Source organism: Ammospiza caudacuta, chromosome 9 (assembly GCF_027887145.1).
Source record: "Ammospiza caudacuta isolate bAmmCau1 chromosome 9, bAmmCau1.pri, whole genome shotgun sequence".
In the NCBI taxonomy this organism is placed as follows: domain Eukaryota; kingdom Metazoa; phylum Chordata; class Aves; order Passeriformes; family Passerellidae; genus Ammospiza; species Ammospiza caudacuta.
In genome coordinates, this window is record NC_080601.1 from 5,513,030 (window position 1) to 5,539,580 (window position 26,551).

Consider the following 26,551-nt stretch of genomic DNA (forward strand, 5'->3'; position numbering starts at 1 on the left):
CAAAGATGGAAGGCTGGCTGCGCTAGTGAGGAGGTGATCCTTGCCTTGAAACCCTCACCTAAAGAGATGGGGAAAAACGCTTGGGAATGTCCCTGATTCCAACTGAATGGCTGAAATGAGCAAACAACCAGTTTATTTAGGAAACCCTAGAAAGTAAAGAGCAGGCAGCATCGATCTCTCCGAGCAAAACTCACCCAAGCAGCTTTTTAAAGCACCTGAGAGGGTTCGGAGCGCTGCAGCACCGCCCAGGCTGGCCTCGATGATCTCGGACTGATTCCCTAGTGCTAAGCCCAGCTGCCCTGGCAGCAATTTACGGGACCGGCGTTCTGGGCCTTTCTAGCAACTTTTACTCCAAAAACACCGCTCCGGCTCCGTGCTTCCCACCGGCCTTGGCTCGGGGGCTGTTCCCAGCTCGCAGCACCCGGGCCGGTGGCGGTACCGGGTCGGTCCCACGTGCGCGGTGTCCCCGGGGCGGTGGCAGTCCCGGGCCGGTCCCACGTGCGCGGTGCCCCGGACCGGGGGGACCACGCGGAGACGCGGCGGCACTGGCGGCGCATGCGCAGTGCGGCGCCCGCCGCTGTGACCGGACTCACGTAGCGCGCGGGCCGCACCGCCCGGGGGGCGTGGCCTGAGGGGGCGTGACCGGGCGCGGCTATAAGAGGCGCGGCGGGGCCGGGCGCGCACAGTGGGTGAAGCCCCCGGGCCGATCGCGGAGCTCCGGTGCCGACCCCGACCCGCCGCCCCCCGTGCTCAGGTGAGGCCCGGCCGCCCCGTCCCGCCGGCCGTGAGGGTGCCCGATGGGTGGGTCGGGGGGAGGGACCCGCGGGCTGGGCGGCTGCCGCGCGGGCGGCGGGGGGTGGGGGCGATACGTGGCAGCGCTCCGCCGCCCCCCGCCTTCCCCGCGGCCAGGGGCCGGTGTCCCGGAGCTGCCCGCCGGGGTTCCCGGCCCTTACGTAACGGGAGCCGGCAGCCTCCGGAGGGGGGCGGGAGGGCGCCGGCGCGCCGGCTTCCCCGCGGCTGGCAGACTAAACAGCTGCCGCCTCCCTCTCCTCCTCCAGGAGCTGGGAGTTGTCCCCTCGGCCGGCTCGGGTCCAGTGCCACAGGTGGGCTCCCGCCCTGCTCGGGGGCCCCGCAGCTGCAGCGCCTTGCCCGTGCGGCCGCGGGAGCTGCGAGCGCACGGCTCGGGGCTGGCAGCGATGGAAAGTTACTCGGCGTGAGCTGAGCGCGGGGATTGCGGCTTGCCTTGCTTTCCCTCGCCGCTGCTTTGGGTTGGGCTCGGTCAGCTGCTCTACGTGGAATTTTGCATCTGCCTTTGTAGTAAGCGATACCGTTCCGTTTTGATAGGCTCCAGCCTGACTATCAGAGGAAACTCTGGAGTCTTCAGTATGCTGAAGAATATAATAAAATATATAAAAATATAAATATTATATCTAATAAAAATAATATAATAAAAATGTTACATGTACTTAGACTAAATCTTCCAGTTTGCCTGAAGAGTTGGCTACTTCCATAGGGAAGATCCTTCAGGATTGCCCAGCGTTCAGTTTCACGTCTTTTTTCCTGCCGGCTTCAGTAAGAGGCAAATGCAGGGTGCTGTAGTGTTCACTTACTTAGAAGTAAAGGTTCAGCTTCAGCGCTCGAGGTTTTAGTGAATGAAAGGCATTTATTCACTTGGTTACACGAGTGAATCAATGCAGCTCCCCACAGCGCCAGGGGCTGTTGGCTCGGGCTGCAGACGGTGCTCTGCCAGGGGCGGAGAGTAAAGGTAATGAGTTCCCGGCTTGTCTGGGAAGCAGAGGCTGGCCTTTGGGGACAGGGATGTTCCCTGTCCCACTGCCCTGCACCTCGGACCTTTACTGGATTCCTTTTAATGCCTTGGACCAAACTGATTTGACCTGGAGCACCCTAGACTGCTTCTGAAGTATGTGCTGACACAACCAGTACTCATTAACTTTCTTTCCCTTTGTTTTCCTCCCTGAGCTAGCTCTCTGACCTGTGCAGATTTAAATGCTGTTCCATAATGAATGGCTTTAAAATATAGCCTTTAAAGCTGTGATTTTTTTTTGGGCCTTGCACATAGATTGCAAATTGCTCACTGCAGTTTGGCAAACTGAAATGACAGGTGGTGAGTTCCACTTTGGAAGGAGTGAGGATAAGCAGAGGTTTATAGCAGGAAAGCCATGCCTTCATGCTGAGGATGATACAGATAAGGAAATATTTTTTTTTTAAGAGTATACTCAGTGGAAGAACTCAAGTGATCATTGGCTTTGTCCTGCTTTCTTTAGAATTCACTGAATTTACAGAATCGCCAGGTTGGAAGAGACCTCCAAGATCGAGTCCAAGCCAGCCCCAACACCCCAACTAAACCCTGGCACCCAGTGCCACATCCAGGCTTTGTTAAACACCCCCAGGGATGGTGACTCCAACACCTCCCCAGGCAGGGCATTTCAGGACTTTGTCACTCTTTATGTAAAAAAAACTTCCTCCTAATATCCAACCTATATTTCCCATGGTGCAGGTTAAGGCTGTCCCCTCTGGTTCTGTCAGTGCTGCCTGGAGAAAGAGCCCAGCCCCACCTGAGCACAGCCACCTTTCAGGAGCTGTAGAGAGTGATGAGGGCGCCCCTGAGTCTCCTTTTCTCCAGGCTGAGCACCCCCAGCTCCCTCAATCACTTTAATACCTGAAAACATATTTTTCCAATATTTCCTGGATATCTGTGTATTTGCTCACCTAATCCTTGAGCACAAGGATAGCCTCCTGCCTGGTGTGTCTAATAAAATAATTGCTCTATTCCATCCCCAGTGTTCCTTGTCTTGGCCTGGAAAGTTTAAACAGGTGGGCTCTGAGGGCTGCATCCATTCCACCTTACTCTTGGAGGAAACCAAGGCAAAACTCACTTCAGTTCCCTGTGTATAAATCTCTGTACAAACACAACTGCCCTGTATTCAGCCATGAATGAAGTAAATGATAGGTAGAACACCCTCCTTGACTTTGAAATTTATTCCCATCTCTTATTCTGTTTTTCATTTATATAAAATATTGTAACTTTGTCATTAAAAGATGCTAAAGTGCACCCTGTTCTTTTGGTAGCAGCAATTGTAGAAAATCTTTCTCTCTCTGCTTGGATCTTCATTTTAAAACAGTCTTTGAACATGCTAGAGGACTTGGGAACTGGATTCTGGTGCTTCTGTCCTGTGAGACCTTTAAGCAATGATGGTAGCTAAATGTTCTTAGTACTTATTTTGGGAAAGTTCTTTCCTTTTCAGTAGTATTTTTGGTTGCATTGTGTCATGAGGCTGTAACTTGTGTTGTCCTTGAGACAGGAGAGGTTTAGGGCAGTGAGCAGCTATCACTTCTGGTTCCATCTTCTCCTAAGCTCAGCTTAACTGGTCAAAGGGTTTTATTATTATCTTTACATACAGTGGGGTCCAGTAAGGATTGTGAGAATGGACCCGCCTTTTAATCAAAAGTTGAGGATCTTGGTGATAGAGTTTTGTCTCCTGGCCCTGCAGTGGACTTCATCTTGAGCAGGCCAGTTACTCCTTACTTAAATAAAGAAGCTGGTCTGGAACTGAGTTAGAGCCATTCCATGTTGAAGTAGCCCTTCAGTTTCCATTTTTGATCCTGTTTTCTCAGTCCTGGTGAGCACCTGGGAGCTTGGAGCTGGCAGTGAGGACATTGGCTAAAAGCATCTTCAGTCTTTGGTCCCTGAGCAGTGGGACCTGACTGTGATGAGGCTGTGTCATGTGTCACTCTGCAGCTGTCTTTGCTTGCCTGCTTGCACCTTTCTACTTGTAAAGCAGAGCTGAACTTTGGGAAGTCCCCAGAAAAACCCCCTTGAAGTTACATCAGTTGAAATGGTGGTGTTGAAATTTGTTGTGCTCAGAGAATGTGCTGCTCTTGGCAGTGCCACTGCTCTGCTTGCTGCTTTGTTTCCCTTCAATCCATGTGTTTGTATCTTTGCTGTTCCCATTCCCCTGCTGGAGTTTTGCTGTTTCAGTTCAGCTCCCCTGAGCTCAGTCAGTTCCCAGGGGGAGGCAGGGAGCTCCCGTGTTGGAGCTGTCAGCTGCACTCCCACTTCCCTGTGTGAGCAGAGATCTCCTCCTCCCCGAGATGCTCAATTGCCATTTTTGTGGGACATGGCTGAGGAGGAGGGTGAGACTGACAGGAGTAATGGAGAGAGGATTTTCATCTTGTTTTACTTCATGTCACCAATGGGAAGAAATTAAAGCCTACTTACTTGGCAGCCTGTGAGTCTGGGAGATTTCCAGTGTCTATATGAACTGAGCTGTGTTTTCTTTGGTTTGGGAACCTGTGGCTGGTCCTGCTGTAGTGGTTGAAAAGCTCTGCTCCTTCTGAAATTCTTCCAAGAATGGGAGATCCAATTCCTCTGGGCAACCTCTTGTAGTGCCTAAATGTGAGAAACTTTGTGTTTGTACCCCCTTGGAATTGCACTTGTTGGATTTTATGGCTGTTGCCAGTCGCTCCTGCTGTGTGCCTGTGAAGATAAGGAGGTGGGAATAAAGGTTGCAACAGTGTTTGCAGGAGCCTGGTGCTGGAGCAGGCTCCGAAGGCAGTGGGAGAAGAGGAAAACCAAGATGGAACGCTGTCACTAAGAGAGTAGGTGGAGAGGAAACATTGTTTTCTTCACCTTTTTGGTGATTCTGTTCATTGGTTTTTCTTTGTGGTTTTAAAAAGTTTCATCCTGATTAACGTAGCAAGAAAAGAAATTTTCTGAAGCTTCTCTTGTGTTTCACTGAGTGCAGTAAACAAATAGCTCAGTGCATTCCCAGTGCTGATAAAATTGGCAAATATTTACGATGTAGTAAAGCTGTATGTGCTTTGTCACCGATTCACAGATGTGTTGGCTCTAGTGCTGAATGAGCAGGAGGCACTTGGCTTTCTGTAGGGTTAAACAGGAGCTGAGGGGTATTTTCAGTAAGAATGGAGGTGGACATAAGTGGGTTTTTGTTAGGTATGTTTGAAACAGCCTGATGGCTGCCTGTGGGGAGGAGGAGGTGAGGAAGGCTGCTGGGGACAGCAGGGCTGCTTTAGAGCATTGGTGAGGGGGAAAGAGGCACTCCAGGAGGCTTCTCTGTCCAAATTCTCACTTTCACAGGCGGAAGGAGAGTTGTAATGTGCCAGAAGGCATCGGCCCTTCAGCTGTGGTCAGGCAGATTTTGGGTGGTTTACAAGAGCTGGAGGCTGTGCTGCTTTTCTGGGCTCATGTGCATTTCCTGCTGTTGCTCTTGGTGCCAGTGGAGCTGTGCTGCTCCTGTCCCCAGGCAGGCAGGCCCCTGAGGAGACCCAAACCCCAGTGCCTCCCTTCTGCAGTTCTGGGGGTGGGAGGGGAGGAGGGAGCTGCCCCTGACCTCAGGTGCAGTGTGAGAGAGATCCTGCAATCCAGAGCCAGGGATTTGTTCCCCTTTAGTACCACCATCTGTGCTGTTTTTTATTTTTTTATTTGGGTGTATGTTTTGAACTTCCCTGGTTATGTTTGCACTTTTTTTTTATGTGAATACCACACCTGGGTCTATGTTTTTTGCTTGATTAAGGTTATGCTACTTTCTTCCCTAAATAGGCTAAACTACCTTGGAGCTGAACTTGTTGCTTTTTTTCTTTGTTTTTTTTTTCTTCATTAGTTGTGCTGTAGGAAGAGCTGTAAATCAATTTTGTCCATGCACTGGAGCTCTTTTTTTTTTTTTTCTGACCAACTAAATATGTGAAAGTTTAAGCTTTTGTTTTGGGGGAAAAAAAGCAAACCTTGTGAATTCCACGACAGCATAATTACTCCTAAAGTATGCAGGAGCCAGGCAATGCTGGGCTGCTGAAGGGATCAGGATCCTGAAAGGCTTGAGCTTGGCAGCTGGCCCTACAGAAAGCACTGCCTGTGGGTGCTCAGCCAGGATCCAGGGACAGACAGAGCTGCCTTTTGTGTCAGGTGTGGAGCTTGGCTCCACAGAGGCAGCAGAAGCGTGCACAGAACTCCCTCTCTGGACTGCTCTTGTGGGTTTTCATTCAGACCTGCTCCACTGGCATCTTTCTGACTGAAAAAAGGAAACTTACTGTTTTTTTCCCATTGAGTGGATGAACTTGATAATGACTATTTTAAATTGGAGTTGTGGGCTTTTTTCAGTGCTTGATGGTTTCTTTCAGTGCTTTTTTGCAAAGCAGCTCTGCCTGCAGCATGACTTAGATGCCAAAAAGAAGAGTGCTGGTGAACACCTTGTCCCTGAGCTGTTTTTTTTCCTCAGGTATAAAAGTCATCAGGAGTAGTCAGTGTGTGGGAGCTGCTCAGGTTGTCAGGGTTCTGCTGCACCTTCTGAAGGTGCATTCCTCTCTCTGGTGAGCAGGGCTTTTCACCTGTTTGTGTTTCTCTCACAGGTGTGTGGTGAGGTGAGAGCTGTTGAGCAATGGCATTCAAGAAGGTTTGGTGTGCCCTAGCCCTGGGATTTCTGCTGCCTTTCTCTTGTGCCCACACGGACTTCTTCACTTCCATTGGTGAGAACTGCTTTGGTGTAGCCAAAAGAGTTTCTTGAGACCCCTCAAAGTTCATTCTGCAAGGATGTGTTAATCACCCAAGGCCTTAATTGGTACAGAACTAAACCCATTTTCTAGTTCTTACCATGTTATTGGCTTTTCTTTGGGGAGAAACAGGCTTTAAGACAGCCCAGGGTGGTCTAATGAGCCAGGCAAGGCTTTGTAGTCTCTATTTATTCCTAAGGGTATTGGAATTGAAGCAGAATTTTGGTGCTGCACACATGTGGAAGGAGGTGGTGAGCTGCCAAGGGCACATAATGGTGCAGCATGTCTGGCCTCACCCTTGCCTTCTGCTGGGCACTGCACCCTTTTGTGCTGAACCACTTCAGCTGCCTGCTTGCAGGAGGTGAAGCAATTATTAATTAATGCCAGGGACCCCTTGAAGTCATGGATATAACCTTAAAAATAAAGCCCTGGATTAGTGGTGTGTATCAAACACAAAGGCTTTGTGTATATCTGTAGCTTTCTCTTTATTTGCTCTACATTATGTATGCTTGGATGAAAGATTACTCTGTGGCAAACTATTTCCTTTTACAAATGAATCCTAAATTAGTTCTAATAATAAATATACAGTATTACATTAATTTCCATGGCAACAAGCTTGGTCCAGCAGGAGATTTTCTCCTTCAAAAAAAAAAAAAAGGCCTTACTCAGATACTCCTTCAGGGTTGTTTAAGCAAATGCAGAAGGACTTTTGGGGAAGTAGAAAAGAGAAAAATGCCTTTAATTCTCAGGATTTTGTGTTTCTCCTTGACTCATCACACTCATTTTTTCTAGGTCATATGACAGACTTAATTAATACAGAAAAGGATCTGGTTGTGTCACTCAAAGATTACATTAAGGCAGAGGAAAGCAAGCTGGAGCAGATCAAAAAGTAAGCAGCTGGTGTCACAATGCTAATGGTCAATCATTTGAGTCCACCCTTATGCAAAAAGTGCTTCCTTAAGGCTGATTAAATTTGTGGAATTTTTTCTCTGGGGCAAAGCTTAAAGTAGCAGGTTTTGCTTGGGTGTTTGTCAGTTGTTCCCTTTCAGTGCTGCTTGGTGCATAAATAAGAAAAGACCTGACCATGTGAGGAACAGAGCCTAATGTTGTCAGATTTTATCACAGCTAGAAATAAACATATTTTATCACTGAACAGGATGCTTTCCTTGCTTTCACAAATATGCATAAATCTGTCTTGAGGGTGTTGAAACAGTTCTAGATGGAGGAGGTTTTTATCTTAGCCCTTGTGTGTTACTTTCTGGTGTTCCACCACCCAGGAAGAAAGATCCTTCTTTGTCACTTGAAACACAGGCTTGGAATTGCTGCCAGGTTTGGAATGTTACAAGGAGATTCTTTACAGCTACAAATTAACAAGGGATTGTGCCAGTTGGGCATCCCAAAGTGTGTAAGCTCAGCTTATTGCAGCAACGTTGCAGCTGTTTCCATTTTATCAGAGGTGCTCCCCGGGAGGTCAGGAGAGTTTAAATATCTGTCACAGAGCTTTTAAAAAACCTGGGGGGAAAATTACAGCGTTGTTTGTTGGCACCTGGAGGACACTGAGAGCTGCTCCTGCAGTGGGAAATGCAGGGAGGGTTTGACCCTGAGCTGTGTGAAGGCACAGGGTGAAGTTGGGTCCTTCAGTCTTGGGCTTGCTCCGAGCTGGAGCTGGTCTCCAGCAGCTCCTCTGGTTTGGAGGGAGCCCTCACTGGTGTGGCTGCTGGAAACCCCCCAGGGGCTGTCAGAGTGCAGGAGAACAGTCAGGGACAGTGGGGAGATGCAGCCAGAGCACCTCTGGCAGCTGTGAGCCCCTTCCTGCCCCAGGCACAGCCTGCAGCTTCCACCCAGCCAAACCAGATCCTGGAGCAAGAGGAGCTCCAGCTGGTGAGCACAGCTCCCCTCCAGGCTGCACATTCTGGGTTTGCTTTCTTGCTGGAGTTTGGGATTCTCTGTGGGGTGGGGCTCCTCAACATCATCTTACCCTGATTGCAGGGTGTTCCTGCACCTCTTCATGGTGTAATCCTCCTTCCCCTTCCCCTTCTCTTGAAAGCTGTGCTTGTTTTGGGGCACCTTGGGGTTGTGAATGACTTGTGGTACTTAGAGAAGTTTGAGTTGGAGCTGCAGCACCAGAAGCTGGGTCTGGGCTCCTCATTTGGGGGTGTGAGACCTCCTGATGTTGCTTCATCCAAGCTTTCAGCATGGAAAGGAGCTTTGTGGCGAGAGGCAAGGGGTGTCTCACAGATATAAGTGTGTATCTAAACCTAAAATAATTTGAGCCAAGCATTGAACTGCCTTTTTGTAAGCCTTGGGGGGAAAAGGGGGTGATTGAAATATTGAAAATGTGGGTAAAGCTTCATTTTTGATTAGTCTTGCATGGCAGCTGATAATGGAAGTGCTGGCACTGTGTTTTTGGGGCTTGTAGGAAGGAGTTCCTCCAGCAGGGTTCCAACAAGGGCTGCAGGAGCAGCATAAGACTTGGGCTGCAGCTGAGGAAGAAGATTTAATAAAGGAAAAGGAAGTAGTCCTTCTTGTTCTTTTAGAAGAGCTCCAAATATAGATAATGCAAAAGCTTGCAATTTTGGTTGGCTTTTTTATTAGTGAAGACATTTGAGTAGTTTGCAATCAGTTCTCTAGCACAGCACCAGACCTCTGTGAGACTTTAATGAATATTTTCATTCTAGATGGGCAGAGAAGTTGGATCAGCTGACAGCTACTGCCACAAAAGACCCAGAGGGGTTTTTGGGCCATCCTGTGAATGCATTCAAGTTGATGAAAAGGCTCAACACAGAGTGGGGTGAGCTGGAGAGCCTGGTGCTCAAGGACATGTCAGATGGTGAGTGTGAATGTGTGTGCCTGCAGCAAAATCCAGCATCACAGCCTCACTGCAGGTGCTTGCCTGCTGCCTTTCACATGTCAGGGCTTGGATTAGATTTGCAAATCTGCTTTTGAGACTGAGCATTTGTGGAACTAATCTGAATTACTGTAGTAAACACTTAATTGCTGCCTCTTTTCTTCAGCAAGAGTGGGAGCTCTTTAGCAAGGAGCAGGACATGAAGTAGTTGACTGTGAAAGACATTAGCAAAGGAAGCCAGGGTGGTTATAATGGACCTGTGAGACTGTCTCAACAGCTAATTAATACCAGATGGAGGTTTGCAGTAGGAATTATAAGAAAGCAGAGCTTTCAAAAAGAAAAGGCTTAGTCTGTGGTGAGGATTCAGCGCACTCAGCTTCCCTGTTGCTGTGAGAGGGGCTGAATATGGCAATGGAAAAGGCTCTGCACCTGCCAGCCAGAAATCTGCACCAGTGTGTCTCAAGCCCTTCTGAAGGGCTGGGGTAAAAAAAAAAAAAAAAAAAAGTGTTTATTTTTGATTTTTCCTTTACTTTCTTTTAAAAACCCCAGACGAAATGCAAACTGTGCAGCCTGTGCTGTGAGTTCAGGTCAGGCTTGTGGGAAGGTGGATTTTGGCTTTCTCTGGGGCAGGGAGCTCACCCAATTCCCAGGACAGAGTTGAGCAGTGTTTCCCTGCCTTTCCCAGGCTTCATCTCCAACATGACCATCCAGAGGCAGTTCTTCCCAAACGATGAGGATCAGACTGGGGCAGCCAAGGCCCTCCTGAGGCTGCAGGACACCTACAACCTGGACACAGACACCCTGTCCAGGGGAAACCTGCCAGGTGAGAACCATCCATGGCTGTTATTTGCATTTCCTAAATGTCCTGATTGCAAATTGTTTGCTCTGTTCCACCTTGCTTAACTGCTCAGCATGAAGGGAACATTAGGAAGGGGGTTGACCTGGCTAAAATCAAAGAAAAAAGTGTTTTTTTGATTGAAATCTGAATCTTTCTTTTAGTTACGGTAAGATAATCCAGTGTTAATAGTTTCTAATAAAAATCAATAGCAATAAAAATCTTGCCTGGGTGGGGTTTTCCCCATGTGTTGCACTGGCAGATGCCTGGTTTTATTGTACAACATAATGCATTTTAACAAGTTTTTTGAGCTTAAACTTCAGGGATTGTGTAAACTGAAGAGCAAAAGATGCTGCATACACAGACTTGAGCCTGTGTGGCATTGCCTGAGCTGATCTTTAGTAGGCTGCTCTGTGCTGGAGAAGACACAATTTCTCTTTTTTGTCAGAAAACTTTCTCTGCTGAGTCTTCCTTGTTTTCCTCTGTTGAAAAATAGTCCTTTGCCAGCTGGCAAAAAATCAGCTCTGTACAATCCATCTTGTTTTTGCAAGTGCTCATTGTGGTCAGATGCCTAATAAAATTAAGAGTAATTTGCTTTATGTGTTATGATGTATAACCTTGCTTTTTGGGTTTGGTTCAACACCTGCTCAAGGACCTACAGATTCCTCCTAATGCAGTGAGCAGCTCACTGCTGTTTTCTTCAAACAGCACAGAAATACAAGGGGAAGTTTTGCTGCTTTGGAAGCAATGAGCTGTCCAGACTATGCAATGAAATGTACTGGCAGAACCTGCAAGTTCTGGAGGATAAAAAAGAATAACTTGGACTCTGGAGAGCTCCAGAGAAGCACTTCCCATGTGGTCACTTGTTTGTGCTCCTTTTCTTCATTCCCAGGGAATTTCTTTTGGTCCAGAATCTCAGCTACTGCCAAATCATTGTGTCCTTGGAGGGTTTGCAGGTTCAGGCTCAGGAAGCTGCAGTTGCTGCCCATCACAGGAGAGTACAGCAGAACAGCTGCCCCCTCTGAGCACTGCAGAGCTGCTGTGAGAAACTCAGAATGGCTTAAGATGTAATCAGGGATGTAATTCTAGCCGTTATAAAACACTGGCAGGTCCTGTTTCCCTTTTACAAGATAAAATTTGGTTTTTCGTAGGGCCTGTATTTCCAGAGGCAAAAATAGGAATCTGTAATTTGCCCACTAGTGCTTTAATCTTTCAGAGGTCACTTAAAATGTTTCTAAAAATGACTGACTTGAAAAAAATCCTAAGCAGCTGGGAACTTACTCCCTGATGTTTTCCTTGTCCTCCCCCACCAAGCTGTCACTAACAAGTCGTGGTTCAGTAACATTTTGGAAGTGATAATATGATGTCCTTGAAATCAGAAACTTCAAATTTGGCTTTTTTTTGCTCTTGCTGGAAGTGGTTGGGGTTTTGAGGAAGGAAGGTTTGTTTAATTTGATTTTTCACTAGTGGCAGAGACATTTAGCTGTTCCCTGCTTTTCTGGCAGTGGAAAGTTGCATCTGAGTGCTTGTGTGCCAAGGATTTACAGGCTTTAGAGACTTCCAGCAAACAGCTACTGCAGAATGGAGCTGTGGGAGAACAGAAATAAAACCCTGCTGAGAGGAATGAGAAATAACTCAAATGTTTCTCAGAGCACAGGTCTGGAACCCTGTGTAAACTCTTTTGTTTTGCTCTAAATACCCAGGTGTGAAGCACAAATCCTTCCTAACAGCTGAAGATTGCTTTGAGCTGGGCAAGATTGCCTACACAGAGGCTGACTACTACCACACCGAGCTGTGGATGGAGCAAGCCCTGAAGCAGCTGGATGAGGGAGAAGTGTCCTCTGCAGACAAAGTCTACATCCTGGACTACCTGAGCTATGCTGTGTACCAGCAGGGGGACCTGGCCAAGGCCATGGCACTCACCAGACGCCTCCTGGAGCTGGGTGAGGGGCACAGGGACACAGCTCTGCCTGGCTTTGTCCTGGGCACTGCAGCCTTGCCTGGGATCTGACTCCTATATGCATTTCTAAAGTGTGGTTTTGCATTTTAGATGGGAATTTGATCCTTTGTACTGAAGGATTTCCATGGCTTCTGTCCCTTTACCTGTCTGAAATCCGGTTCTCTCCCTACATTTTGCTTACCTGGGTTGAGATTGCTTCCCCTTAGGTAGAGGCAAAACCTAAATGAATGAAATTGAAACTAAATTTGTGATACTGGAATCTCTGCAGATGGTTTAAATACAAATTCAGCATGCTGAAGATGAAACACTTGTACAAACAAGAAATACAGAATACAGGACAGTGAGATAAGAGTCTGCTTCATGAAAAATGAAAACATTTATTCTCCTGTGAATATTTCACTGACTGACTGTGTAATGGATGCTCTGGGGAGCTCAGAACTAACCCTAACATAGCAAGAGCCACTTATTAAAGAACTGAAGCTAATTCTGCAAGTTAAAGAGCTTTGTCACCAGAAATTTTAAATCCCACTGGGGTATTTTCAGGTTTCTAGTCAGTCATGCTGTGCCAGCTCTCTCCCTGCCCCATTCCCTTGTCTCTCCCTCTGAAGTGGGATGGGCTGGAGTGGCCAAACCCTTTTCCTCAGTGCTGGGACCCCATGTGCAGTGAGGGTTGGAGAAGCAGTGGTGTGCATCTGTTTCCTTTTGCTTTCTGTGAATAAGCACTTCTGGATGGTTCCTCAGGGGCTGGAACCCTGCCAGTGATCCCTGTCTGTTTCTCTGTCCATAGATCCTGAACATCAAAGAGCAAATGGGAACATGAAATACTTTGAGTACATCATGGCTAAAGAAAAAGAGGCAAACAAGTCCAGCACGGATTCAGAAGAGCAGGAGAAGGAAACTGAGGTTAAGAAAAAGGATTACCTGCCTGAGAGAAGGAAGTACGAAATGCTGTGCCGTGGGGAGGGGCTCAAAATGGTAAAGTGGAGTAGACTGTTCTCAAATGTTTGAAACCAAACAATGTCAGGAATTTGTGTGTGGTGTGCAAGCAAGGAAGTTGTTAGAGCAGCTGCATGACTGTGCAGAGCGGAGGATCTTGTGTTGGATTTCTGCCCCCTTTGGCCTGTTCAGTAGATAGAAAGTAACACTGCCTCAGGCACTGCTGGCTCTCTTGGAAGTGCTCCATCAGTGTAATTAATTGAATAAGGATGCTGGAAGTCCAGACTTACAGACAGAATTAAATAGGGTAGTTGGAGTAGTTTGCAGTCAGTTCTCTAGCACAGCACCAGACCTCTGTGAGACTTTAATGAATTTTTTCATTCTAGATGGGCAGAGAGAGCTGGATCAGCTGGGGTGTTTTTCTTGGTGATGAAATTATCTTAGTAGGGTTGTGTAAAGTAATGCTTGCTGAAGTATTACACAGCAACATGAAAGTGCAGACAGCACTGATCTCTCAAACTGAAATCATCTCCTTAACCTGTCACATAAGGAGGTGGGGAGAGTGAATTGTTTGTGTCCAGGACATGTTCTGCCCATTGGCAATACCAATGTTCTGTGGCAGTTAATTGTAAATCAAAGGGGAGAGAATGATGCATCTGACTCCATTGATCTCAGAAGGCTAATTGATTACTTTATTATACTATACTATATGCATTTCATCTAAACTGAATCTGCCAAGCACTCACTCTGCGCACACCTGCTCACACTGCTCTGAGTCCTGTGACTGTCACCTGACAGTATCCCCCCCCCCAGCCCTGATAGGCCAAGGAAACAAAACATCCTCACTTTGTGTAAACAATCTCCATATTGCATTCTACTTTGGCACAACACAGGCACAGCAAGCGACAAGAATTGTGTTTTCCCTTTCTCTGAGGTTCAGAGAACGTGAATCTCAGAAATCCTTGGGAAGAATTGTGCCTTGCTTTTCTCTGTGAAGGGAAATGTGACAGTACCTGTCTGAGTGCCCCTTGCTGTGCCCCCTGCAGACTCCCCGCAGACAGAAGAGGCTCTTCTGCCGCTACTACGATGGGAACAGGAACCCCAGGTACATCCTGGGCCCCGTCAAGCAGGAGGACGAGTGGGACAAGCCCCGCATCGTTCGCTTCCTGGACATCATCTCCGACGAGGAGATCGAGACCGTGAAGGAGCTGGCCAAGCCCAGGGTAAATGCTCCCCCTTCCCTCCCTCTGGAACCTGAAATCCCTGGTGTGCTCGGTGTGAGTGGCTGGCTGCTCTGGAGGGCAGGGGTGTGCAGTGAGCTCACACCTTGCTTGCTTCACCTTGCAGCTCTTGAAGGAGACTGGGAATTCTCTGTGGTGACTGCAGCCGGGTCCCAGCGGTGCAGGATTGTCAGGCTCTTCCTGCAGACGCAATTTCAGCTGGTTTGGATGAGGAGGACAATGTCCTTCAGCATTCTCCTCCTCATCCAAACCAGCAAGAGTGGACTGGAGTATCCCTAACTTGTGTTTGGTTTTCTGCTTTTGTTTCTTTTTAAGTTTGGAAGGGAATGGCAGCCATTCCTCTGGTCCTGGAATGCCACCTTATTGTATAGACAAGAAAGAATGGTTATATTCTCCATTTTGGTATAAGACTGGCTGCTATTGATGCCTTGTGAAGGTTAAGCTAGAACAGTGTCTATGTGGAGTTAAGAAATAAAGTAGGGATTTATTAAAAGGATCTCCATGGATCCACCTTGGGCAGCACGAGAGCCCAGCCAGGGCTGCACCCAAGGTGAACCAAAATGGAAATGGATGACTGGTCACAGGGTCTCACACGTTTAGAAGTTCTGCTCCATTTGCATATTGGAGTTAATTGTCTAATTACAACTTTAGTTTATGAAGTCCCATCCTTCTTGTTTTTCTCTCTTCATTCTGCCGTTGATTTTGCTCTTGGGCCTCAGATTTGGATCAGTTGTCCTTGGTCCCCATCTAGAGAAGGAATTGTTTTGTCTCCCTGCTCTGTGAAGAGAGCTCACCATCCCTTAATGTGAAGCTCAGAACTGCACACTGAAGAAGCACAGAATCTGAAAAATATAAAAGCTAAAACCTGAGGCCATCACTGTCTCCAGGCTTGGAAGCTGCCTGCAGATGACAGAGCTTTAAGGGGGCAGGACATGATGAGTTTTGGCTTTTTATTAATGATGGTGGCTCATCAGTCTTGTTTGAGACACAAGATGCAAAGGTTCTTGTTTCTCAGAGAGGAATAATCCAGGGCAGCTTGGCTGTCTGAGAAAACAGGAGTGTCTCAGGCAAACAGCAAACTGATGGAGTTGCATTCTATATCCAATTGGTGCAGCTCTGCATCTGTAAATGTACTCTGAAGATGTAGTTAGTTAAATTAATTTATTTTTCCATAAATTTTAAAGACTTAAAGACTTAAGCTCATAGAAATGTAATTTTCCTGCTTTTTCCCTTTGCTTTAGGCCTAAATGGCTTTTTGTCCAAAATGAGCTAAGCAGATGGAGACCAGGGGAATAAGAGCATTCAGTGCAGGAGAGGCTGTTGGCTTGGCCAAGGGCTGTGGTTGTACATGGGCAGTGAGGCTGTCCTTGGCCTACCAGGGAGCCTGAAGAAATCTTAAAGCTCCCTGAAGGCTGAGCTGTTGGAAATTGGGAAGAATCTCTTTACTGAAGAGTTTGGCAGGGCCTGTCCAGGGAGGTGGCAGGGTCACCATCCCTAGAGGTGCCCAAGGAATGGCTGGATGTGTCAAGGTGGGCATGGATCAGAGGCTGGAGTTGATTATCTTGGAGGTCTTCTCCAACCTCAGTGATTCTGTTCTGAGGTAATGTTCTGAACTGTAAGCAGGAAGTGTGAGCTTTTCCCTCCAAGTACCCGTGAGGCATCTCCTCCTGTTGCCCTGGCAGGCAGCTTTGCTGCAGGGCTGAAAATCAGAGCCCCCATTGCTGGTCTGGAGGTGTTGGAGCTCCTTTGCTGCAGAGTGATGCATTCCATACCTGTGGAATGTGACCAGACCACTACTTGACAGAGTAGAAAACTGTAAATGTGTGACTGTGAGCTCTGATCTTGCTGAGGTCGCTGTTTTCCTGTCACACACTCAGCTCATGGCAAAGACTTGGAGACCTTTATGGCAGGAGCATCTGTATGCAGTTACTGTTCCCTTATTCCCTGTGGCTGAGGCCTTGCACAGCTCAGCAGCAAAAGGATTTTGTTCTTGGAGACCTAAACGTCATCTCCTCCTTCCTGCTGCATGGGCTGCTGCCATCCTGTGGGAGGAGAGTGCTGATGTGTGCCCAGCCTTCTGCCCTGCTGGTAGGATGAAGCCTCATTATTCAGCTCTGGAGTCTCACTGGAATTGTAGTTTGTGCCGTGTTTTTTCATGTGTCTGCATGGAAGGAGAGGAGAGGCAGCATACTGGGAGCTCCCAGTACCCTTTCTTGTAGGTATGGAGCAGCCTTGGCTTGTTTGGTTTATTTTAACAGTGGAGAAATGCTTCTGATTGTTTGGGAGTTGGCCTGACATTTGTGCCTTTTACAAAATTTGGGCTCTGCATCCCAGCCTTTGCAGTTATAAGTGATGGAGAGTGCCTGGTAGTACATGAGCCAAGCTAAAGGGGACATGTGAGATTCTGAGTTGGAACATTCACAGGGATGGGAAGGCATGAAGTAAATGGAGCACAGCAGAGGGAAAGAAAAGCCTTGAGGCAGGAGTTCCCACTTTGTGTAAATGTGACTGTGGGTGAAGCAGAAGTTTGTGGGAGCTCAGTGCTGCCTTTGGTACAAGAAGGACTGAAAAGGAATGGTTTATTCACCTTTGGCTTATGGTGGATTGAATCTACCTGTAAAACCCTTCATGCAGGGACAGGAGAGTGTAACAAAGCACCACTTGTCCCCATGCCACAGCAGTGTGCTGCTCCCAGAGCATTTCACTACAAAAGAAATCCAAGCTGCTGTAGTTTGCTTTATTCAGACAACCATTCTCACTACAAACATGGAAACAGGACTTGTGGAAAACCTTAAAAAACCCAAACAAGAAATCTTTTTTTGGTAAAGCTGGAGCCTGCCCTGGTTCCCTGTGGCCCTGCAGGACAGGGCAGGTGCCAGGGTGGTGGCATTGTCCCCAGGCCAGGCTTCTGAGTGGTCGGAGTGCTGGGCTGCAGATTGTGCTTGTAATGCAATTCTGATGGTTCGCTTCACAGCTGAGGCGAGCCACCATTTCAAACCCCATAACGGGAGCCTTGGAGACGGCACATTACAGAATTAGCAAAAGGTAAGAGAGCTCTGCCACAGGTTTGGGCCTGCCATCAGTGTGTACGTCCTGCTCATTGTCAGGAAACCAGCTGGGCTGGAGAGACAGCTTGCAGTCCACCTTGTGATTCCCTGCAGATCTGTAACAGGCTGGTGCTGCTGAATATCTCAGTCTTTTCCTTCAGCTGGAAGTTCTGGGGGCGTGTTTTGATTTGTTCTTTCCCTTTTGGTCGCCTTCTGAAGTCTGTTTTTTCAAGCGAGTCTCTGTAGTCAGTGTGAAAAATACAAGATGTCACAAAACCTTCAGTAAAATCTGGGGTTTGTTTTTAATCTATACATTCCTTCCTCCTTGCTCCTTCTCACAACCAGGAATTGTCTTCCCTTTCTTTGGAAAATGAAGCAGATCTCAAAATGCCTTAATGGGTGTAAGAAATGCTTCAGGTCCTTGCTGTGCACACAGACACACATCTCCTTGTCCAGGATAATCCCACACTCCCAGCTGAGCTCCTTTACCTCCTGCCTGACACAAACCTGGCAGAACACAGGCTCGCTTCCACTGGGCTCCTGGTTCTTTTCAGCTTGTCCATTAAGTACTACAAGAGCTGAATTTAGCCAGTGCTTTCCAAAATTGGCTGGATCTGAAAGAAACCACCTGCCCCTGCTTGCCCTCCGTTGGTTTTAGCCATGGTAATTAAAGATTGGCTGCACAGGCTATCAGCACTGAGCCAAAATTCTGGGAGGAGTTAAAGCTTCTGGGCGAGGAGGAATTGTCTGGGAAACTCAGCATCATAAATTACTTGTAGAAAGTCTTGATTTTAAACAAACAAAAAAAAAAAAGGAGGAAAAATAATAAAGGGAGGAAAAAAGTGAAAGGACAATCTAACCAAATTATTGCAACCAATTTGTTGTGATTTGGACATGGCAGCTGCAGCTTGTGTTGCCCTTCCAACCATTGCTAATATGCGAGCATCGCATCCGGACCAACCGGAACCTTTCAAACACCTGGGGCTTGGCCAAAAGCAGCCTGCAAGGTGGGTAAGCCTTGTCCTTTCTCTTTTTGTAGCTGAGCCGTGCTACTGTTCATGACCCTGAGACTGGGAAACTGACCACAGCACATTACAGAGTCTCTAAGAGGTAAGGGGAAGGGATTCCTTGTCTGAGGAAGTGTGTCCTGGGGCTGTGCTGCTTCAGCACAAGCATTCTGTGTAACTCTCCTTATTCTTCAGCCTTTCTTTCAAAGAGAGGGGCCCAAGCAAGCTGAGCTGTCACCTAAGAAAGCACAAGGACTGCTGAAGTAGGGACTGGTTGTCAGTGGTGGCATTCCAAGGTGGAAGTACCCTCTCTGGCTGAGCATGGCTTGTGTGCTGTCACTAACCTACTAAACATGGGCATGGGGCTCTGCTGGCACCCAGTGCAATGGGGCACCTGCCTGGCTCACCCCTGCTCCTCAGTGCCCACCCTTGCTCAGAGCTGGGAGCTGCTGTCATTCCTGGGAGCACTGCCCACTAAAGCTAGGGATGATTTTAAGGGATTTCCATGGTTGAATGGTGGAAGGTAGAATAGAAATTCAGTGTTCTTTCAGCTGTTTTGACAAACCCCTGAACTTGGAATGGCCTGGAGCTGAAGGCCTTTAATTTAGCTGTGAATTGCTTCAGAAAGGTAAAAGTGCTTCCAAATGCGGGCTCACAGGAAGGTGACTGATTCAGGAATGATAAGTCTCAGGAGAATTGGAAAACCACTGGAGCCAAGGTCCTTAAGGCCATTCTAGTGACAAGTTGAAAAACTTTTTTTTTAATGCCTCACACCTTTGCAGCACGTGGGTCTGTGTGCTCATTGGCACATGCAGGTAGTGGAAATCCTCTGAAAATTGTCTGGGAAACTCTTACATGTTTGCTCCTTAAAACTGACCCCATGGAAGGGCTTTAGGAGCATCCATCTTCCTGTTGAACATTCTTCCTGAATGTGTTGCATTTAGTTTTTATTTCTTGTTTTTAATGTTCAGGTCTGTCCATGTCTTACCTATCTTGGTTATTTGTCACTGCATATTTGGAATTTATTCACTTGTGGCGTTTGTCCTCTGTGCAGACAGCTCTGGAGTATTTACTGAGGAAACTCCTTCATCCTTTTGAACATTGCCTCATGTCAAACTTGCTGTGCTAATGATGGGAATTGGAGAAGTTGACCAGTTTACTGAGGAAATTGGGATGTATAATTGGTCCCTACTTAAATAGATGAGGCTTAGTGAAAGAACTTTTTATTTCAAGTTGTGATTTTTCATTAGTAGGAAGTGTTATTCCCTGAGGTAGTGCAGATGCCGCAGTCAGAAAAAATAGTACAAGGCACCACCCAGTATTAAAGGCCAATTAAAAAAAAAACCAAAACAGGATAGAGCCTGGGGAATGGGACCCTTAAATTCTTAATGAGGTTTGGTGCTCAAAAATGTGGCACTGTGGGACTTCCTTCCAATGAACCTAAGAACTCTCAGAAATTCAATCACATTTTACTGAGCTAAATTTTTAAATTCAGTATGTCACTGGAAACTGGAATTAAAATTGTAGGGACAAATCCAAGGAGTTGGGCAAGGGCATTTTTTGAGGGTAGGAATAGCCTTGGTGTGCAGCTTCTGCTTGCCCTGCCTTTGCTTTCCTCCCTGTGCGGATTTGCAGGATGGGTATGGACTTCCCAAGAGAACCTGACACCTAACTCTGCAGTGGGAGGCAGAAGCCACCCCCAGCAGCCTGATTGAGAGGCCCTGTGCTGTTCCTGCTGCCCTCCTGCTGCTGTTCCTGCACTGCCAGAAACATCTTTCCCTTGGAGCTGCTCGAGCTGATTCAGATTCCAGATGAATCATTGCTCCTGAAAACCAAAAAATGCTCACTTCATTTTTTTAATAGATGACTGCTTTCCCCCTCCAAACATTCCTTCCCAGCACATGCCCTCCTAAATTTACAGCATTCCTGCCTCTGAGAGAGCTACTGTTCCCTTGGTGGGACGTGGCAGCTCTGTGTAGGGAGGCACCTTGCCAGGGTGTGCAGCACCAGGATAAACCCACCCACTCACACACTGCTTTTACAGATAAAAACTCCTTTTTCCCCTTCCCTCTCCTCCCAGCAGGCAGCCAGAGCTTGCAGCATGTTATGCTAAAAGTTTCCATTTCAGAAATACCAGCCTGGCTTTTACTCACTCCCTGTTGTGTCTCTGCTGGTATTTTTCTGCACACCAAGTGTGGCTTAGAAGGCTTTTAAACACATATCCCAGTATTTTGTGGCCAGTGACCTACAGAAGTAGTGTTGGGATGTAATGTCTTCTCCTAGACTGACCAGTGCAGCTGAGGAGATAAGATCTGGAGGGGATGTACTCTTGTGTGTTCAGTAGCTCCAGAGATTCTCTGGTTTTTCCTTAATGTACTCCTTAGACCTTAAATTATTTCTGTGTGGAAGCATCTGCCATTCAAAATCTCTGAGGTGCCTCATGCAGAATTAGAAGAGGGAGGACCATGGGACATTTTGTGGCTGTCCCCATCCCTGGCAGTGCCCTAGGCCAGGCTGGATGGGCTTGGAGCAGCCTGGGACAGTGGAAGGTGTCCCTGCCCATGGCAGGGGTGTAGTGGGATGAGTTTTAAGGTCCCTCCCAACCAAGCCATGTCTTGATTCCATGAGTCAATATGATTATTCCTGACTGTCTGTGATGCATATCAAAGTTGTTAAAAGCCTCCCCAGTGTGAATTCAGCACGCTAATGGAAGCATTAAATTTTTTATAACAGTTCAGGGATGGCTTTTTACAAAGCCAAGTGGGTCAGCAAAACACCAGACTTGTGTGGTCAGGGAACTGGGGGGTTGTGTGGTGGTTATTAAGGAAATACCAAACCCGTCTGTAACTAAATCAGTGATATCTTGACCTGCCCTGCCTGTGGCCTCCCAGGAATTGTCCCTTTTTTGTTAAGGCCCATCACAGACTCAGAGGTGACAGCTGGTCAGAAATAGGACAGAATGCAGTGAATCTGGAAGTATGTAAATATTAAAAGACAGCAAACTGCTGAGCATGTTTAAGGCTGTTAATGCTGCACCTCCTACACCACTGGCCAGGGGAGTCTTTCTCTTTTCTTTGATAGACAAGGGCAGGGAAAAAAAGCCAACTTTGTGTGAAGAAATTGTTTTGAATGAGGCAGAGACTTTTGTCAGCAAGGGATCAAGCTGGGACAGCAGCAGAGGAGGGTGTGTGAGACAGCTGGAATATTCTGAGGCCAGGCTGCAGCTGGCATGGCACCTCCAGGGTTAAATCCCCTGTACCTCTGCAGCACTCCAGGTCTCCCTGTGGTTTTGCTCAGCACCCAGCAGACAGGCTGGCACTTGGAATATGGTTTCAATTCCCTGTTTCTCCACCTTTCATAGGCTTTCTTTGTATGTGGAGGCTGTTAATTTGATTTCTAAAATACATACAGTACTCCCCTTCCTGAAAGGCTGCAGTATTCATTGCCATCTAATAACCAACAGAGCAAGAATGCTTGGGTTTTCCTTTCTTTGGGTTTCTTGGGTTTTTTCGTTTATTAACAGACTGGACAGAGGCAGAAAAGGCCTACACTGAAGCTGCTGGGTGTGTTGGGGCTCTTCTTGTGCCTTAAGTGTGAGGTTAGGGCTGCTTGTGAGCATAACCTCGTCACCATGGCTGTGTGGCATGGCTGCTTCTGGGGATTTTTGTTTGGTGAATGCTTCATATCCATGTCTTAGCATTCTTCTGCCACCTGAAATCAAAGCAGGTTGTGCTGTAACACCTCCTGGTACTAACAAGTGGGCCTAGGGATATGTTTGTGCATGTCTGTCCTAAGAAATCAGATTTCTTTTATCTCATAGTTCATTTGTCATTCAAAAAAATGCTCGTAGAGATTCTGTAACCTGTGTCAGTGCCTTGTGTCATGTGTCATGCTACTGTTCCTCCCAGGCAAAGTATTTGGGGATTTATGGTTTTTTTAATGCAAGTCAATATAAAAACTTAATTTAGTATAGATGTGAAGGTTGATTTGAGTAAAAATACATGGATGCTACTGATAGTTTCCTTCTGGGCTCTGGGCACAGGGATTTCTGTCCAGCAGGAAGCACTGCTGAGCACAAAAGCTGAGTCAACTGCTAGAAAAAAAGGTAGAAATACCTATTTCCGTTTTCCTGCTAAAAAAAAGGGGGGGGGGGGGGAAAACAAGCCCCAAATCACCAATATTATCACCCATATTAGTGCAGGGGGCTGCCAGGTAAAATGAAGGTGCAGTGACTGGCATGGGATGAGTCAGATGAGCAGCTGTGGAAAAAGTCTAATACACAGTAGGAGGCAAACATTCTGAAAGATGCCTTTGGAACTGAGGCTGACCTTCCACATAAAAAATAAAATAAATGGCAGGTTAGTTTGGGTTCCCCCTCTTTAAAAATCGTGTACCTGAAGCATGTGCTAAATACCAGAGTTATAATGGGCTGTTCTGACAGCAATTGTTCCATTTAATGCATTATTTGGTTGTTTTCCGAATGGTCTTTAGTAGCTCTGCAGGGGGAACTGATGAGAAAGGGCAGCTCTCAGAGAGCTGGCCTGGAGGTGTGGGATGTGGGGGAGCTGAATTCCAGCTGCACAGACAGAAACAGTAGCTCACCTGCTCCTGTCCCAAACCTTGCTTCAAAATGCATCACCCCAGGGGCTGAATGAGCTGTTGGGAGCGGGGAAAGAGCAAAACTGTGTGTGCCTGGTTTAAAAATCATCTTGAAGCACTGTTTGTGACACTTCCTTGAGCCCAGTGGGGGAATTCAGGCCCTTGGTTACAGAGCTCCCTTAAACCCCTGCTGGAATTGGTCTTTCTAAGAAATGCATTCATTAAATTCAGAGGGTTTTAACACCCTGGAAATACTTGTGGTCATGCCACCAAATCCTTGAGAAGTCCTAAAAAGCAATTTCCCATTCCAAGTGCCTGCAAGTGTTGGTGCTGTCACTAACTGTCCCCCCCCAGCGCGTGGCTCTCGGGCTACGAGAGCCCGGTGGTGTCCCGCATCAACACCAGGATCCAGGACCTCACAGGGCTGGATGTCTCCACTGCAGAGGAGCTGCAGGTAAGGGGTAGCTTGGGCTTGGGGCTGGGTGCCAGCACCATTTCTTGTGCTTGCTCACATGAGGTGGCCACAAAAACTCATTTATTTACAGAAGGGGAGAAAACGCTGTCTTTGCAGAGCAGCTGTTCAGTGTGGAATGGCTTTTTGGGCTGGAAGGAAACAGTGATAACTGAGTAACTGATATATAACAACAGTGATAACTGATAACTGAAACTCTGGATGTGTAGTTCCTTTTTAGGAACTACTTCCTTTTATTTAGTCCAATAAACTGAGTTTCATGGTCACAGGGTCAAACTTTGCTGCTGTTGGAGGCACTTAAAAGTTTAACTCAGGGGAGGCCACCAGTGTCTGGTGTCCCTGGGATGTGGGAAACACTGGCTGGATGTGTAACTTGAGTAAAGTGCAATTTAGAAGTGCTTCTGTTTATTTGCTTGAGGCCTTTAAATGAGCAGCTGCCTCCCTGACTGTGAGCAGAGCACGAGTACCTAGAAAGCAGGACACCCACAAAGTACTTCTGGAATGTGCTGTGCTCCTTGCCACTCTGTCAAGGTTCCTGGTGATAAAATGGCCAAGGATCTGGGGGAAAATTTGTTATTTTTTATAACCAATTAGTAAGAAGGACAGGGAACCCTCTTTATTGACACAGCCAAATTCAGGTCAAAAAGTGGTTTCAACATGATGATGTAAAAGCACTGTGACACCATTTTGGAGAGAGGCTGAAAAGTTTTCTGTAGAAGAAAAATGCTTTTCTGCCCTGGGAAGCACCAGATTCTTACCTGGAGCATCCTGCAGTGTCACTCTTGGATGTGCTCCTGCTGCTGACAGAGGCTTGACATTTCCTGGGGCTTGGTGTTTAAATTTCATCTCTGCAAAGGCTGTAGCTGACAGCCAAACTCTTGCCTGGCTAAAGACTGATTTACTAGATCCTCTGCTTCTCCTCCCACTGTAGGTAGCCAACTACGGCGTAGGAGGCCAGTATGAGCCTCATTTTGATTTTGGAAGGGTAAGTCCTGCTTTGTCTTCACTCTTTCTTCTTCACTAGTGCTGTGTTTCTCTTTTTCAGGTGGCAAATTATGGAGTGGGAGGACAATATGAGCCCCACTTTGACTTTGCACGGGCAAGTAAAGAGCTGGAGGAGAGCTAGACCTGGTGAAGCCTGGGCCTCTGGGCTGGGCCACACTCTCTGTTCTTCCATGTCTATTAAATTTTGTAGCTCTTCCACTTTGCTAATCCATGTCTGTGGAGAAAGCCCTCTAAACCACCAGCTGGAGGTTGCTGCCTGTAAGCTGAGTGCCAGCAGTCTCCTGACAACTGGAACTGGGAATTAAGGACTCACTGTCCTTAATTTTTAAATTGGATTTGAATTCCCCACCTGTTTTATTCCATCTTAAATTGCAGACTGCTGAAATTCAGTTGGTTATTTACTGGGCATAATTCTGTGTGGTTTAACCCCTTCAGATTAACCTTAACCCTGCCAGTTCCAGCCACCAGTTCTGCATCAGGATCTCTGCTCTGTAAGCACCTGCTCCAAGGCATTGCAAGTGATTAACATGTTTTGTTTGGAAACACTGGGGCTGTTTCCAGGAGTAACAATTGCTGGAATTTCAGTGCACACAAAGTGTGGTCACAGGGGGTGGGTTTAGAAACAGAGGTATGACAGAAGTTGGTATCAAAACTCATCAAAATGTGGTTCATTCTTGTAAGTGGAGTGCTGGACACTCCTTAGTTACCTGGTTTGTCACTGAGGCTTCCTCCCTGCTTCCCAGCTGGAATCCAGAGTGGAGTGTGGCAGGGAGGTCTCGCAGCTGACCCTGGGACTGAGAGCTGCCCTGGCTGCTGCCAAGGACAAGGGGGATGAGTGTAATTAAATAATTCAGTTTGCTGTGAGGAGGATTTATAGCCTCAGCCTCAGACAGCACAGTTGTTGTTACCCATTAGAAATCTGGGCTTAATGCCCTCCCTCCCTGTCCTATAGAAATTCAAAGTGCCTGGTTTATTTAAATTGATAGATTCACTCCTGTTGCATTCCTCCCCTCCTTCCAAATCGAGGGGTTGGATTAATTCTTCTGCATGAGTCTGTTCTGTGCTCTGGCTCAGCAGCTGTGTGTCATTGGCTGCTCTCAGCAACCAAAAAGAAATGCTGATGGAATCTGCCTGCTTTTGTTCACAGAAAGATGAGCCAGATGCCTTTAAAGAATTGGGAACAGGCAACAGAATTGCTACTTGGTTGTTTTATGTAAGTGATACATTTCTGCCATCTGTCACTGTATATTCTGTACCATGGAATGATTTCATTCTGCTTTTCTTTCATTCTGTTTTACTGAAGGGACTTGCAGGTGAAGCAGCCTCTAACTTTGGGGTAGTACATATGGGAGGGTCTTCTTACCCAGACTTTGTGGTTCTTCCATGTGTCTTAAGGAGGATTTGAGCATTAGCTTAAGTTATTTGCCTTGTTTTTGTACCTGCATCAGTGTTTACAGCATGTTCATTGCCTTAACACTCGATGGGAGGGACGAGGCTGGGACTGCACTGGAAACAGAGGGAGTTTGGCCTTCTTAAGAGATTTATGTCAAAATTAAACTTCACTTTCACTAAAAAGTGAGATTTTATCAGCCTGAACTCACCTGTCCTTCCCCACCTGTTCAGATGAGTGATGTGTCAGCAGGGGGAGCCACGGTCTTCCCTGAAGTGGGAGCCAGCGTTTGGCCGAGAAAGGTGAGCAGGATTCATCCAGCAGATAAATCCACTCCTCCCCACTACCCACACAGAGCAGAGCTTGAAAATGAACCTTTAAAATAACTGTTAGCACCTCTGTGCTGTCAGAACAGTGCTGTGATTTTCCATAAGTGCAGCAACTGGAGCTGTGCTGGTGATTCAAAGGTCCCTGATATTCCATGTGTGGATACAAATGCAAAACACTTAAATACTCCAAAACACATCTTGAAAATACTCAAACCTGTGAGTTGACTTAGTCTTGAGGCATCTGTAGGAAATTCTCCTGTCAGTTTTTTCCTTCAACCAAGGTTTGCCTTTGCTGGCCTGCTGCTCGGCTTTAGTAAATAATCTTGGCTTTCTTAAACTGGTCAGGAATGAAACTGG

The 26,551-nt window shown here is 47.0% G+C and overlaps 1 protein-coding gene across 3 annotated transcripts in view; it reads left to right on the plus strand.

Moving 5' to 3' along the window:
* Nucleotides 1-691: 691 nt before the first annotated feature.
* P4HA1 (prolyl 4-hydroxylase subunit alpha 1) overlaps nucleotides 692-26,551 on the plus strand; it is a 29,399-nt gene continuing 3,539 nt past the window's right edge. The window contains exons 1-13 of one of the 3 annotated variants that reach the window (XM_058811006.1): nucleotides 692-754; nucleotides 6,385-6,501; nucleotides 7,318-7,414; nucleotides 9,204-9,355; nucleotides 10,059-10,196; nucleotides 11,912-12,151; nucleotides 12,956-13,143; nucleotides 14,151-14,327; nucleotides 17,320-17,390; nucleotides 23,353-23,452; nucleotides 24,402-24,455; nucleotides 25,623-25,688; nucleotides 26,099-26,167. In XM_058811006.1, coding sequence (XP_058666989.1) covers nucleotides 6,414-6,501; nucleotides 7,318-7,414; nucleotides 9,204-9,355; nucleotides 10,059-10,196; nucleotides 11,912-12,151; nucleotides 12,956-13,143; nucleotides 14,151-14,327; nucleotides 17,320-17,390; nucleotides 23,353-23,452; nucleotides 24,402-24,455; nucleotides 25,623-25,688; nucleotides 26,099-26,167 — 1,440 coding nt within the window. In that variant the 5' untranslated portion in view covers nucleotides 692-754; nucleotides 6,385-6,413. Of the gene's footprint in view, nucleotides 755-4,168; nucleotides 4,251-6,384; nucleotides 6,502-7,317; nucleotides 7,415-9,203; nucleotides 9,356-10,058; nucleotides 10,197-11,911; nucleotides 12,152-12,955; nucleotides 13,144-14,150; nucleotides 14,328-17,319; nucleotides 17,391-18,431; nucleotides 18,503-23,352; nucleotides 23,453-24,401; nucleotides 24,456-25,622; nucleotides 25,689-26,098; nucleotides 26,168-26,551 lie in introns of those variants that run through there. The other 2 variants (XM_058811005.1, XM_058811007.1) reach the window with 2 other exon arrangements.